We start from the raw sequence: 15,601 nt of genomic DNA on the forward strand, positions 1-15,601 counted from the left end.
AGCGACCCTATGGGACAGAGTGGAACTGCGCCATAGAGTTCCAAGCAGCGCCTGGCGGATTCGAACTGCTGACCCTTTGGTTAGCAGCCATAGCACTTTACCACTACGCCAGCGGGGTTTCCTCAACCTCCATGGAACCCAGAAATCTGGATTCCACCAGAATTAAAACTGTCAGCAGGAACTCATTATGAGGCTTCACCGTGGAGCCTTGGCTCGGTTCCTGGGCGGGCGGGAGGGGCATCAACCATCCGGAAAGAACGGCGATCCCGAGGAGGGGCCTTTGGGCTGGCCAGGCCAGGGCGACGCGCTAACCCTCCACCTGCCGTACAGCTCCGGGGACACGCGGCTGGAGGCCAAACACCGCCCTATCCACGCATGCGCCTTCCTCGGGCGCCGGCCCCGCCCCGCGTTGACCGGAGAAAGGGGCGTGGCGCCGCGCTCGCGCTGCGCCCAGGAGCGCAGCGCACGGCGAGGGGCGGGGCGGCGCGCGGGGTTGGCGGGACGCGGCGCGCGGCGAGCGGCGAGGGGCGGGGCGGCGGGCGGCTAGGTGGGCAGGCTTCCTGTGGGTCCGCGGAGCGCGGGAAGCGGCCAGGGGCTGGCGTTTCGTGTCCAGTGTCGACACTTTAGCCTCGTCGACCTGCTTAGGGGCGGTATCTCCGGGCCGCGCGGGCCGAACTGAGGCCAGAACCCAGGCGTGGCTGGCGGCCGCCCGGCAACCTCCCGGGGCTGAGGGCGCGTGCGCTCTTCGAGGCTGAGTGTTCGAATCCCCACTCTGGAGCTTGGTGTCTGGGCAGTAGCTAGCACTCAGGAGGCAACTTTTGTCTTAACTCGAGTTTGAGGAGCCCAGGTTGGTGTCTGGCTTCTCGACGGGTGTAACAGACTCATCCTAAGCTTCTGGTACTGAAAGCTGTCAGGTATGTGTGCGGAGAGGTTGGGGGTACGGGGTGGAACTAGTTAACTCTGCGCTTTATGGGCCAAGGAGTGGGCGTCGTCGGCATAGGGGCTGATGCGCGATGGCAGAGAGGGCCGAGGGGTGGGCGGTGGGACGACCACGGAGACCTTAGTGCTCCTCTCTTCCCAGGCTGTTCGCACTTAACGCTTTTCTCCCAAGCATCTCCAGAAGCAGAGGTAGGTTTTCTTTTTTGTTGTGATGGCCGAAACTTTGTATTCCACTACTGTTTAATGTTTTACATTATCTCCTATGAAGAACCCCCATGCCTCTGTCAGTTTGTCATACTGTGGGGGCTTGCGTGTTGCTGTGATGCAGGAAGCTATGCCACAGGTATTGAGGTACTAGCAGGGTCACCCATGGAGACAGGTTTCTACTGAGCTATCAGACTAAAACAGGCTAGGAAGAAGGACCCGGCAGTCTACTTCTGAAGAGAATTAGCCAGTGAAAACCTTACGAAAAGCAGTGGAACATTGTCTGAGAGGAGCCCCTCAGGTTGGAAGGAAGGCACTCAAAATAAGACTGGGAAAGAGCTGCAGCGTCAAAGTAGTCGACCTTTATGATGTGGATGGAGTCAAGCCTTCGGGACCTTCATTTGCTGATGTCACACGACTCGAAATGAGAAGAAACAGCTGCAGACATCCATTCTCCTTAGAAGCAAAGATGGTGAGACTACATCTCACACACTTTGGGCATGTTATTAGGAGGGACCAGTCCCTGGAGAAGGATATAATGCTTGGTAAAGTAGAGAATCAGTGTAAAAGAGGAAGACCCTCAATAAGATGGATTGACACAGTGGCTGCAACAATGGGCTCAAGCGTAACAACGATTGTGAGGATGGTGCAGGACTGTTAAGTGTTTCATTCTGTTGTACATAGGGTTGCCATGAGTCGGAATTGACTCAACGGCACCTAACAACAGTTATGAAGAAAAAAAGATGTAGCAAGTTTATCCAGTGGTACAGCTTCATGTTCCCCTCCAGCACAAAGAGGTGGACAGCTGAACAGAGGTGATCTTACTCGTCCTTGTATGTTAGGGGTGCACCAAAGCAGATGGTGGTTAGGCCTACCACAAGACCCCACTCAGTGAGGCTGCGATAGGAAAGGGCTGGTTTCCATCTACTGTGTGTCCATGACTCAGTATGGTCTTGGCTGCTGCGTCCGTTGTACACTTTTAGGTTTAAAGTTAATGCAGGTTAATTCATTCTTTCAACAAATATTTACAGCCTAGGCGCTAGACCAGAGCTGTCAGACAAATAGAATCCAAACTACTTACATGATTTAAAATTTTCTAATAGCTGTATTAAAAAGAGAAAAAAGCAGATGAAGTGAATTTTAATAATTTTTTATTTAACCCAGTATAACCAAACTATTGTCATCTCATCATTTACGTAAATAAATTACTGAGATACTCTTTGCGCTGAGTCTTTGAAATCTGGTGTGTGTTTTCACTTACAGCACATCTCAGTTCAAGCTCACCCCATTTCAGGTGCTTAGTAGTCGGGCCCATGTGGCCAGTGACCGCTGGTAATACCTCCAGGAATAAAGCATACAGAAGTCTCTGCCCTTGTGGAGCTTATGTGAGGAGGCAAACAATAAGCAAACGTAAATGTATAGTTTATTTTTAAGATGGCAAATGGTATGGAAAAAATAAAAATTGGAGAGGCAGAAGTACCAGGGGATGGTTGCAGTTGTAAATCACATGGTCAGGGGAGGCCCCAGGCAGGTGACATTTGAACTGACTTGGAGAAGGAGCAAGTGAGCGGTAGCTGTATGGGAGAAGAGCTGTCTGGACAGCAGGAATGGGAGTGCAGAGGCCTGAGGCTGCGCATCCTGGGGCATCCAGGGAACACCGAAAAGGCCAGTGGGGTAGAGCGGGTGAGTAGAGGGAGAGTGGTAGCAGATGGGAGTGAGGACAAATGGGGCAGTGGGGCAGCTCCCATAGGCCGCGAAAGGACTTGGGTTTATTCAGTGAAAGGGAGAATCTTTGGAGAGTTTTGAGCAGAATAACTGATTTATGTTTTATGTTGTGCTATTAGGCTTATTATTGCTATCATGCTATTTTATGATAGGCTTATTTAATAAAAGGCTGGCCTTCTACCCTGAGCTGGGGTGGGCCTTGGGGAGCGGATGGGCAAATCAGGGGTTCTTTTGGGGGTCCTGGTGCAGATGTGGACCAATCCTGAGTCTGGGGTTCGGGAAGGAGCACTCCTAGCTTTCCTTTTACCCTCTTTGGATGAGGGTTACAGGGCCAGACACAGTGAATTTCTAGGTGCCGACCCCAGCTGGTTCCCTTCTTTACCGGTGCCCTTTGCTGCAGTGAGATCAGCTTGGTTGAGACACACCAGGGGCACTGCTGCTCTGGAGACAAGAAGGGGTTGCAGGAATCCACTTGTGTCCTTGCAGGACCACCTTCTCAGCTTGCAGGCGGCGGCGGCCCAGATCAGACGAGGCGGGAGCATGGCCATGTTCTCTGAGCAGGCTGCACAGAGGATCCCCACCCTGCTGTCTCCACTGTCGGCCAACACCCCCACCTTTGCCCGGGTGCCTGTGGTGGCCTACACCAACTCCTCGCAGCCCTTCCGGCTTGGGGAACGCAGCTTTAGCCGGCAGTATGCCCACATTTATGCCACCCGTCTCATCCAGATGAGGCCCTTCTTGGTGAGCCGGGCCCAGCAGCACTGGGGTAAGTGAAAAGTCTGCTAGATGCTTCCCCCACCACTACCCAGAAAGTAACTGGGATTTCTACAAATATTGTGCAAGAGAACTGGCAGAACTAGAACATTAATTTACTGCACTTAACCGTAGGAAAGGAAGCCTGATGGTGCAGGGGTTACACACTTGTCTGCTGACCAAGAGGTTGCTGGTTCAAACCCACCAGCCATTCCATGGGAGAAAGATGTGGCAGTCTGCCTCCAGAAAGATTAAAGCCTTGGAAACCCTATGGGGCAGTTCTACTTTGTCCTTTAGGGTTCTATGAGTCGGAATCGACTCAATGGCAGTGAGTAACCTTAAGAAAGTTTCCTAACCTCTTATGCCTCAGTTTCTTCATATGGTGATCAGGGGGATTTAAAACAAATAATCTTTGGGTTTGCAAGTTAAGGTGGAGTTCAGAAGCTGGTGAAGCCAGGGCGTAGTTGAGTGGTGAGGACGGTTATTTCCTCAGCGTAGGGAAACGCTCCTGCTTTCAGCGCAGGTGGTTTGCTGGTGTGATCTCGAGCCCCTGTGCTGTAGTGTGGTAGAGCACACCATGCCGAGGAAGAGGAAGGAGTGGCTCATCCATTCCCAAGGAGATTACCTCTTTCCCAAAGTCCTCTGTTGTCACATACCTTCTCCGTCTGCTTCTCCTGTCTCCCACGTTTGGGCATAAGAATCTCCTGTCCCTTGGCACTGTTCTTCCATCTTTCCTGACAAGCCGACCTGAGTGACTTGAATCTTTTATTTTCTTCATTTCTTCCTTGGTGATGTCTCATGCAGTTGGGTTACTCTTGATGGTGAAGCAGGAACCCTGTCCCCCACTTTTATTTTCGGGTGATGTGCATGAGGGTGGCTTTCCATGTAGTTGTCAAATTTGTCTCCTACTATGTTTTTAAACAGCTTTTTGTAGGCTGAGCCCGTGTCTGATTGATTTTTATTATCCCCAGTGCCAAGCCTGGTGGATGATCTCAACCCACACCAAATTGATCGGACTTGCGTTTTCTTACAGCCAGTTGGAAGAAACCATGTGGCACCCTCGTCACTTGACCTAGAAATTGCCTAGCTAGATCATCACATTCTTTGGGGACATTTTCTGTTTTCTACCTTACTTCAGGTCAGAGTGCTCTTATACTTGGCACCTCTACCTAACAAGGTTCTCCTCTCCTTCACTTCCAGTGCTATTTTCCTACTTGCCTTTAAGCCTGTGAGGATGCCCTCTTCGAGGCCCTTCCAGGTGTCACCTGCTGCTTGGTCCCAATTCTACATTTTAGGGTTTTCATGACAGTGCCCCCTTCTGGTGCCAAAACCTAGTGGCGGTAAACAGCCATTTGGTTCTGGTCACAGGGTCTGCGGGTCAGGAATTGGGGCCAGGCATGGCAAGGACAGCCATCCACCCCATGAGGAGTGGAGCTCTGGCTGGGAGACTCAGTGGTGGGGAGATGGCAGCACAGCGGGTTGGCAGTTTGAATCCATCAGGCACTCCGTGGAAACTCTATGGGGCAGTTTTACTCTGTCCTGTAGGGTCACTATGAGTCGAAATTGACTTGACGACAATGGGTTAATGGGTTATGGTTTCCTTAGAGTCTGACATGTCTCTCCTGTGCTGGTGCCTCCTTACTGGGTTTTGAATTATTCTCTCTTCTACCCCTGTTTGGAGGTGTCTTAGTCATCTAGTGCTGCTGTAACAAATACCACAAGTAGATGGCTTTAACAAAGATAAATTTGTTCTCTCACAGTCTGGTAGGCTACAAGCCCAAATTCAGGGTGTCAGCTTCAGGGGAAAGCTTTCTCTCTGTCGGCTCTGGGGGAAGGTCCTCATCCTCAGTCTTCCCTTGGTCTGGGAGCTTCTCTGCACAGGAAACCCGGGTCCAAAGGATGCACTTTGCTTCCGGCGCTGCTTTTTTGGTGGTATGAAGTCCTCACTTTTTGCTTGCTTCCCTTTCGTTTTATCTCTTGTAAGATAAAAGGTGGTACAGGCCACACCCCAGGGAAACTCCCTTTGCATTGGATCAGGGATGTGATCTGAGAAAGGGTGTTACATCCCACCCTAATCCTCTTTAGCCACAGAAGTTATGATTCATAACATGTAGGAAAATCACAAAATGGAGAACAGTCACACAATACTGGGAATCATGGCATAACCAAGTTGACACATATTTTTGGGGGGCACAATTCAATCCACGGAAGGAGGTCTGTGGAGTGGACTTAGTTATATCAGGGCATGAAAAGCAAGGACTAGGTGGGACGCAGTTTGCTCAGAGAGGGCTAGTTCAGCGTCTGCACATGTCTCCTCAACCTAAGCTTTAACTGCAGGCTTTGGAGGCCTTCTTGAAAGCTTATTCTTACCTCTTCTCTCTACCAAGTCAGCAAGCACTGAAGGCTCTCCCGCTGCCTATCCTCCTCCACCCCCTGTTCTGCGACACACATGCTCCCCCAACCCTCACTCCTACATACCTACCTGCCTCCTCTACACTGCCCTCCTCCACACCCCACTCTTCCACCCCTCTATTCTATACCACCTTCCTCCACACCCGACTCTTCCACCCCCCTCTTCTACACCAGCCTCCTCCACACCCCACTCTTCTACCCCCTCCTCTACACTGCCCTCCTCCACACCCCACTCTCTACTCCCCTCCTCTACACTGTCCTCCTCCACACCCCACTCTTCCACCCCACTCTTCTATACCGCCCTCCTCCACACCCCACTTTTCCACCCCCACCTCTACACCACCTTCCTCCACACCCCACTCTTCCACCCCCTCCTCTACAGCACCCTCCTCCACACCCCACTCTATCACCCCCTCCTCTTCCGCCCCCTCCTGTACACTGCCCTGCTCCATACTGCACTCTTCCACCCCCTCCTCTACACCACCCTCCTCCACACCCGACTTTTCCACCCCCCTCCTCTACACCACCCTCCTCCACACCCGACTTTTCCACCCCCCTCCTCTACACCACCCTCCTCCACACCCCACTCTTTCACCCCCTCCTCTACACTGTTCTCTTCCACACCCCTCTTCCACTCCCGTTTTACACCACCCTCCTCCACACCCCACTCTTCCACCCTCCTCTTCTACACCACCCTCCTCCACACCCCACTCTTCCACCCCCTCCTCTACACCGCCCTCCTCCACACGCCACTCTTCCACCCCCCTCTTCTACACCACCCTTCTCCACACCCCACTCTTCCGCCCCCTCCTCTACACCGCCCTCCTCCACACGCCACTCTTCCACCCCCCTCTTCTACGCCACCCTCCTCCACACGCCACTCTCCCCCCTCCTCTACACCACCCTCCTCCACACCCCACTCTTCCACCCTCCTCCACAGCCCACTCTTCCACCCCTCCTCTACACTGCCCTCCTCCACACCCCACTCTTCTACCCCCCCACACCACCCTTCTCCACACCCCACTCTTCTACCCCCCTCCTCTACACCACCCTCCTCCACACCCCACTCTTTCCACTCCCTTCCTCTACACTACCCTCCTCCACACCCCACTTTACGCCCCCCTCTTCTACACTACCCTCCTCCACACCACACTCTTCCACCCCCTCCTCTAAACTGCCCTCCTCCACACCCCACTCTTCCTCCCCCTCCTCTACACCACCCTCCTCCACACCATACTCTTCCACCCCCTCCTCAACACTGCCCTCCTCACACCCCACTCTTCTACCCCCCTCTACACCACCCTCCTCCACACCCCACTCTTCCACCCACCTCCTATATACCACCCTTCTCGACACCTCACTCTTCCACCCCCTCCTCTACACTGCTCTCCTCCACACACCACTCTTCCACCCCGTCCTATACACCGCCCTCCTCCACACCGTCCTCCTCCACACCCCACTCTACCACGCCCCTCCTATATACCACCCTTCTCAACACCTCACTCTTCCACCCCCTCCTCTACACTGCTCTCCTCCACACACCACTCTTCCACCCACCTCCTATACACCACCCTCCTCCACACGCCACTCTTCCACCGCGTCCTATACACCGCCCTCCTCCACACCGCCCTCCTCCACACCCCATTCTTCTGCCCCATCCTCTACACTGCCCTCCTCCCCACCCCACCCTTCCACCCCCATCTTCTACACCACCCTCCTCCACACCCCACTCTTCCACCCCGTCCTATACACCGCCCTCCTCCACACCCCACTCTTCTACCGCCTCCTCTACACTGCGCTCCTCCACACCCCACCCTTCCACCCCCCTCTTCCACACCCCACTCTTCCACCGCCTCTTCTACACCACCCTCCTCCACACCCCACTCTTCCTCCCCCTCCTCTACACCGCCCTCCTCCACACCCCACTCTTCCACCCCCTTCTCTACACAGCCCTCCTCCACGCCCCACTCTTCCTTCTCCTCTACACTGCCCTCCTCCACAACCCACTCTTCTACCCCCTCCTCTACACTGCCCTCCTCCAACCCCACTCTTCTACCCCCCTCCTCTATACCACCCTTCTCCACACCCCACTCTCCTACCTCCCTCCTCTACACCACTCTCCTCCACACCTCCTCACTCTTTCACTCCCCTCCTCTATACCGCCCTCCTCCACACCCCACTCTTCCACCCCCTTCCCTATATGACCATCCTCCACACCCCACTCTTCCACCCCCTCCTCTACACCCCACTCTTCCTCCCCCTCCTCTACAGTATCCTCCTCCACACCATACTCTTCCACCCCCTCCTCTACACCGCCCTCCTCCACACCCCACTCTTCCTCCCCCCCTCCTCTACACCACGCTCCTCCACACCCCACTCTTCCACCCCCTCCTCTACACCGTCCTCCTCCACACCCCACTCTTCCACCCCCTCCTCTACACCACCCTCCTCCACACACGACTCTTCCACGCCCCTCCTCTACACCACCTTCCTCCACACCCCACTCTTTCACCCCCTCCTCTACACTGTCCTCTTCCACACCCCACTCTTTCACTCCCCTTTTACACCACCCTCCTCCACACCCCACCCTTCCACCCCCTCCTCTACACCGCCCTCCTCCACACACCACTCTGCCACCCCCCTCTTCTACGCCACCCTCCTCCACACGCCACTCTCCCCCCTCCTCAACACCACCCTACTCCACACCCCACTCTTCCACCCTCCTCCACACCCCACTCTTCCACCCCTCCTCTACACTGCCCTCCTCCACATCCCGCTCTTCTACCCCCCTCCTCTACACCACCCTTCTCCACACCCCAGTCTTCTACCCCTTCCTCTACACCACCCTCCTCCACACCCCTTTCCACCCCCCTCTTCTACACCACCCTCCTCCACAACCCACTCTTCCACCCCTCCTCTAAACCACCCTCCTCCACACCCCAGTCTTCTATCCCCTCCTCTACACTGCCCTCCTCCACACCCCACTCTTCCTCCCCCCTCCTCTACACCACCCTCCTCCACACCATACTCTTCCACCCCTTCCTCAACACTGCCCTCCTCCACACCCCGCTCTTCTACCCCCCTCTACACCACCCTCCTCCACACCCCACTCTTCCACCTCCCTCCTCTACACCGTCCTCCTCCACACCCCACTCTACCACCCCCCTCCTATACACCACCCTTCTCCACACCTCACTCTTCCACCCCCCTCTTCTACACAGCTCTCCTCCACACACCACTCTTCCACCCACTTCCTATACACCACCCTCCTCCACACTCCACTCTTCCACCCCGTCCTATACACCGCCCTCCTCCACACCGCCCTCCTCCACACCCCATTCTTCTGCCCCATCCTCTACACTGCCCTCCTCCCCACCCCACCCTTCCACCCCCATCTTCTACCTCCTCCACACCCCACTCCTCCACCCCGTCCTATACACCGCCGTCCTCCACACCGCCCTCCTCCACACCCCACTCTTCTACTGCCTCCTCTACACTGCCCTCCTCCACACCCCACCCTTCCACCCCCCTCTTCCACACCCCACTCTTCCACCGCCTCTTCTACACCACCTTCCTTCACACCCCACTCTTCCTCCCCCTCCTCTACACAGCCCTCCTCCACACCCCACCCTTCCACCCCCCTCTTCCACGCCCCACTCTTCCTCCCCCTCTTCTACACCGCCGTCCTCCACACCCCTCTTCCATGCCTCGTCTATACTGCCCTCCTCCACACCCCACTCTTCTACCCGCCTCCTCTACACCACCCTTCTCCCCACCCCACTCTTCCACCCCCTCCTCTACACAGCCCTCCTCCACGCCCCACTCTTCCTCCCCCTCCTCTACACCGCCCTCCTCCACACCCCACTCTTCTACCCCCTCCTCTACACTGCCCTCCTCCATACCCCACTCTTCTACCCCCCTCTTCTACACCACCCTTCTCCACACCCCACTCTCCTACCTCCCTCCTCTACACCGCTCTCCTCCACACCTCACTCTTTCACTCCCCTCCTCTATACCACCCTCCACACCCCGCTCTTCCAACCCCCTCCTCTACACCATCCTCCTCCACACCCCACTCTACCACCCCCCTCCTATACACCACCCTTCTCCACACCTCACTCTTCTACCCCCTCCTCTACACTGCTCTCCTCCACACACCACTCTTCCACCCACCTCCTATACACCACCCTCCTCCGCACTCCACTCTTCCACCCTGTCCTATACACCGCCCTCCTCTACACCGCCCTCCTCCACACCCCATTCTTCTGCCCCATCCTCTACACTGCCCTCCTCCCCACCCCACCCTTCCACCCCCATCTTCTACACCACCCTCCTCCACACCCCACTCTTCCACCCCTCCTCTACACCGCCCTCCTCCACACCCCACTCTTCTACCGCCTCCTCTACACTGCCCTCCTCCACACCCCACCCTTCCACCCCCCTCTTCCACACCCCACTCTTCCACTGCTTCTTCTACACCACCCTCCTCCACACCCCACTCTTCCTCCCCCTCCTCTACACCGTCCTCCTCCACACCCCACTCTTCCACCCCCTCCTCTACACCATCCTCCTCCACACCCCACTCTTCCACCCCCCTCCTATACACCACCCTTCTCCACACCCCCCTCTTCCACCCCCTCCTCTACACTGCCCTCCTCCACACACCACTCTTCCACCCCCCTCCTCTACAACACCCTCCTCCACACCCCACTCTTCCACCCTGTCCTATACACCGCCATCCTCTACACCCCCTCCTCCACACCCCACTCTTCCTCCCCCCCCTCTACACCACCCTCCTCCACACCCCACTCTTCCACCCCCTCCTTTATACTGCCCTCCTCCATACCCCACTCTTCTACCCCCCTCCTCTACACCACCCTTCTCCACACCCCACTCTCCTCCCCCCCACACCACCCTCCTCCACACCCCACTCTTCCATCCTCTCCTCTACACCCCCCTCCTCCACAGCCCACTCTTCCACCTCCTTCCCTATACGACCCTCCTCCACATCCCACTCTTCCACCCTGCTCTTCTACACCACCCTCCTCCACACTCCACTCTTCTACCCCCTTCCTCTACACCACCCTACTCCACACACCCCCCGCCACTGCACACCGTGATCCTCCACCCCTGCTCCTGTATACCTCCTGTATATCACACTCCTCCGAGTGTTTTTTTCAGAACGTCCTGAGTCTGCCTGTTTTCATGTTCCCCAAAGGTCTCAGTCAGGCCAGTGCTAAGAGTGCTTTGCCCACATCACAAAGAAGGGATGAGGCAGTGGGCTAACTAGGCAGCTGGCTCCACAGGAACAGGGGAAAGGGATATGAAGTTTTATATTTGGAGTATCTCTGATCTCACAGGACAAGGCAGTGGTTGGTGAAAGAAACCAAACTCTTAAAACTGCCCTGTTTTTAGGGCAGGGCTCTGCTGAGACCTGGCAGCACATCTCTAAGAAGCAGTGTTATAATTTAGGGGTAAGCGAAGTAGCATTATGCTGGTTTCCAGTCTGTGACTGTTGTAACAACTTACTGTGAGTGGGTGGTAAAAGAAATTTACTCTGCAATTTTGGAGGCCAGAGGTCCCTCAGGGGCTCTAGGCGAGAATCCTCCCTTGCCTCTTCCAGCTCTGCCTGGCGGTCCTGGGCTTGTGGCCACCTCATTCCAGGCTCTGCTCCATGGTCAAGTGTCCGCCTCCCTCTGCCTCTTCCTCAGAATACTTGTGACAGCATTTAGGGCCCAGCACATCCAGTGTGCCTCTGTCCTCCTGTGCTGTCACCTGTAACTGCAGGGAGGAAGCTCTTGTTCCCTTGTCCTTGATATTCTTTTCCCCAGGTGAAGAACAGGGCCCCTGGGCTGTGGTGCTCTGGTAAGGCCAGGGTAGGGGCTCCCTGGGGGCCATCAGGGCAAAGATGGGCTACTCTTTGAGGCGCTGTTCCTGTGCCCAGGCAGTGGAGTCAGGGTGAGGAAGCTGTGTGAGCTGCAGCCCGGTGAGGAGTGCTGTGTGGTGGGGACCCTCTTCAAGGCCATGCAGCTTCAGCCCTCCATCCTGCGGGAAGTCAGTGAGGAGGTAAGCCCCCGAGTCAGGGGTGGTGGGCAGAGTGGAGGCTTGCCTCCCTGGAGGAAGTCCCTGTGGACCACTGATGCATCCTTGGCTCTGCAGATGGAGCTTCACCTCAGACCCATGGCTTGGCCCCAGGGGCTTGGACTGGTCTTGGGAGGGAAGGAGGGAGGTCCAGAGAAGGTGGGCTCTGGGAGCGTTGGCTGCAGTACCCTGATGGGCTCTGGCCCAAGACCCCCTCTCACCTCCACATTCCAGCACAACCTGCTCCCTCAGCCTCCTCGGAGCAAATACATCCACCCAGATGACGAGCTAGTCTTGGAAGATGAATTGCAACGAATCAAACTAGAAGGCACCATTGAGGTGCAGAAGCTGGTTACAGGTGAGAGCAGGCCTCAGGGTGCATGTGGGGTGTCCCTTCTCTGGTCACATCAGTGGCACGGTGGAGGGCCCTATATTATCTGCCGGAGCAACCTGCTGGGTTCAGGCAGGAGGAGGCCTAGGTGAGCAGGAATGCAGTTGATGGTGTTCTGAGTGGTGAATCCACCAGCGGAGCAGAGCTGGCTGCTTCTGCCCGTCTGGGTGAATGGAAAGAGGGGCAGTGCCTCCCAGCCTCCCCTCTAGACTTGACACTCATTGCTCCCCAGGCACGGTTCTGGCTGTGCTCGGCTCCGTGAGAGATGATGGGAAGTTTCTGGTGCAGGATCATTGCTTTGCTGACCTCGCCCCTCAGAAGCCAGTGGTCCCCCTAGACACAGACAGGTGAGGAGCAGGCACTTAGGGGGGCCTGAAGCAGAGACTCGTCAGTGGCTGTGCTGCCTTGCGCTGTAGTCCAGGGGAGCCCCATACCCCTTTCCTGACAGCCACCCTGCAGTCTGGCCAGGCACAAGCTGTCTGCTCCCCAGTGAAGGAGCTCTGCTGGGGGTCGCTCATCCCCAATCTGGAGTGCAGCCTCCTTTCTTTGTGCCCCTTACGCAGCTTCTCCTGCAGGTTTGTGCTGCTGGTGTCTGGTCTCGGGCTAGGTGGAGGTGGTGGCGAGAGCCTGCTGGGCACCCAGCTGCTCGTGGATGTGGTGACGGGACAGCTCGGGGATGAAGGGGAGCAGTGCAGTGCTGCCCACATTTCCCGGGTCATCCTGGCAGGAAACCTCCTCAGCCAAAACACCCAGAGCAGAGACTCCATCAATAAGGTACTCAGCCCATCCTGAGAAAGATCCTGGGACACTGTGCCAGAGAGCTGGGGTGCTGCAGGCCTAGGGCATAACACCTGTAGTTGCACCAAGGCCCCTCGGGGTCCTGGCTGGGAGGAACTGCAGGGTGCACGAGCCCTGGGACCCCCCGTACCTCAGCCTGACCTGAGACCCCACTCTGCCTCCTCTGTGTCTCCCTACAGGCCAAGTACCTCACCAAGAAAACCCAGGCAGCCAGTGTGGAGGCCGTCAAGATGCTGGATGAGATTCTCCTGCAACTGAGTGTAAGTGAGCTTGGAGTGGGGTGGGGGAGGCAGGGTGGAGACAGCGGTCAGTCTGAGCCTGGCATGGGGACAGCAGTCAGCCTGAGCCTGACACAGGGGCAGCGTCAGTCTGAGAGTCAGGGTGGGGATAGGGGTCAGTCTGTGAGGCTGCAGTTAGACACATGAGGTGGGCAGAGAAGGGGAGACTGAGTCACCTGAGCATGACAAGAGCCTCCTGCTAGGCTCTCCTACACTTTTGTCCTGCTAGGCCTCAGTGCCCGTGGATGTGATGCCTGGTGAATTTGACCCAACCAACTACACGCTGCCCCAGCAGCCTTTGCACCCATGCATGTTCCCGCTGGCCACTGCCTACTCCACACTCCAGCTGGTCACCAACCCCTACCAGGCCACTATTGATGGAGTCAGGTACCGGAGCAGCTGCAGTCTCAACCTCTGGCCTCAGGCGGAACAGTGAGGGGTAGCAGTGGGTCAGGCGGAAGTGGCAGGGTGGCGGGGCCAGCCTGGGGACACTGCCCAGCACGAGCCCCTGGGGTGGCTGGGTCCTCAGGAGCCACTGTGATGCTGGGTATGGACCAGTGGCAGCTGCCTCCCCAGGCTGAGGCTCAGTGAGCCTTGTCCTGCAGATTCCTCGGTACCTCAGGACAGAATGTGAGTGACATCTTCCGCTACAGCAGCATGGAGGACCACCTGGAGATCCTGGAGTGGACCCTGCGAGTGCGTCACATCAGCCCCACAGCCCCTGACACCCTAGGTAACGAGACTCACCACGGGGGGAGCAAAGGGCCAGGGGGACTGATGAGAGGCCTACTTGGTGTTCAAGGGCTTCCTGGCCCTGATCTGCAGTTGCAAGCCTTGCCATGACCTGTCTAAGGAGATGATCAGAAACTTGCTTCTTGTTCTGGAAGCTACTCTAGAATCTTCATTTTGTCCTGGCAAGGCCCTGCTTAGGGCTGAAGCCTTGGGAACACGGAAATTGGGGCTGTCAGAGCATGGCCCTGTACCCAGTGACCACCCCTAGGGGCAAAGGCAGCTTCAACCCTCCGCATCACCGCCTCACCATCTCCCCAGGGTCACGTAGCAGTGTTTGGAGACATTCTTGTCATCATTTGGGGTGCTGTGGCATCCGGCAGGTGGAGGCCTGGGGTGCTGTCAACAACTGCACCACAGGACTCCCCAGTCCCAAATGGCAGTGACGAGGAATCCCTTCTTTTTCCTCCAGGCTGCTACCCCTTCTACAAAACAGACCCCTTCATCGTTCCTGAGTGTCCTCACGTCTACTTCTGTGGAAATACCCCCAGCTTCGGCTCCAAAGTCATCCGCGGTAAGTGTCCTCTGTGAGCCCGGCCCACAATTAGGAAGACCTGCCCGTGGGATCCCTGGCCACCCCGTCGGGTGGACGCCAGGGTCTCCAGAGTGGCTGTTGGTTGCCTACAGGGCCGTAATGTGATTGCAGAGAGCTCAGTGCCAGCCAGCTGGTGTGCTCGGAGCAGGGCTGGAATCGCTCCTGCTGGGGCGGTGGTCAGGCAGCTCTCCGGGCTGCGGTGCCATCAGCCTCGGGCCTTTATGCTGCTCCTAGCCCTCTCCGCTTCTGTCCAAAGAGCTTCTGTGCCCCCTGTGGCTGTTGCTATTGTGCCCCAGCGGGGTCCCTGTGCACCTTCGGTGACTTTCCTTGGAGAAGAATGCACCTAAGGTGGGTTCCCATGTGGCTTCCTCCTAGGCCCTGAGGACCAGACCGTGCTACTGGTGGCTGTCCCTGACTTCAGTGCCACGCAGACTGCCTGCCTCGTGAACCTGCGCAGCCTGGTCTGCCAGCCCATCAGCTTCTCAGGCTTTGGGGCAGAGGATGAAGAGGACCTGGGGGGCCCAAATCTGCACCCCTGACCCTCCAAGGCAGCCCTGACAAGAGGCCAGGGCTGCACCAGCCTTCACTTTGTAAATAAATCCTGAACATTGCTTTCTGTGCCTCAGGCTCCTGGGCTGACACAGAACTTGTAGAGTGGGCCCTCTCTGGACAGGGGAACTGCTCTGGAGGGGACCC

The 15,601-nt window shown here is 56.7% G+C and overlaps 2 protein-coding genes across 5 annotated transcripts; both read left to right on the plus strand.

The window, feature by feature from the left end:
• The first annotated feature begins 543 nt into the window (after nt 1-543).
• On the plus strand, nt 544-15,516 carry POLD2 (DNA polymerase delta 2, accessory subunit). 4 transcript variants are annotated; one of them, XM_064290271.1, is made up of 12 exons: nt 544-914; nt 1,082-1,615; nt 3,355-3,634; nt 11,978-12,099; nt 12,349-12,472; nt 12,738-12,852; nt 13,069-13,279; nt 13,483-13,563; nt 13,811-13,968; nt 14,187-14,314; nt 14,783-14,884; nt 15,281-15,516. In XM_064290271.1, exons 2-12 carry the CDS (start codon nt 1,568-1,570, stop codon nt 15,442-15,444), a joined length of 1,533 nt encoding a protein of 510 aa, XP_064146341.1. In that variant the 5' UTR covers nt 544-914; nt 1,082-1,567; the 3' UTR covers nt 15,445-15,516. The 4 variants fall into 4 exon arrangements, with proteins under 4 accessions (XP_064146341.1, XP_064146343.1, XP_064146342.1 ...); XM_064290273.1 differs by having other exon boundaries at nt 14,235-14,314; XM_064290272.1 differs by having other exon boundaries at nt 13,081-13,279.
• LOC135232279 (uncharacterized) lies at nt 7,219-11,814 on the plus strand (the record flags this gene model as incomplete). The annotated part of the gene is made up of 2 exons (XM_064290345.1): nt 7,219-9,167; nt 11,745-11,814. Coding segments are annotated over 2 exons (2,019 nt in total), but the record flags the coding sequence as incomplete, so codon positions are not given.
• Nucleotides 15,517-15,601: the final 85 nt, after the last annotated feature.

The sequence above is a fragment of the Loxodonta africana genome, chromosome 8, assembly GCF_030014295.1.
Source record: "Loxodonta africana isolate mLoxAfr1 chromosome 8, mLoxAfr1.hap2, whole genome shotgun sequence".
NCBI lineage: Eukaryota > Metazoa > Chordata > Mammalia > Proboscidea > Elephantidae > Loxodonta > Loxodonta africana.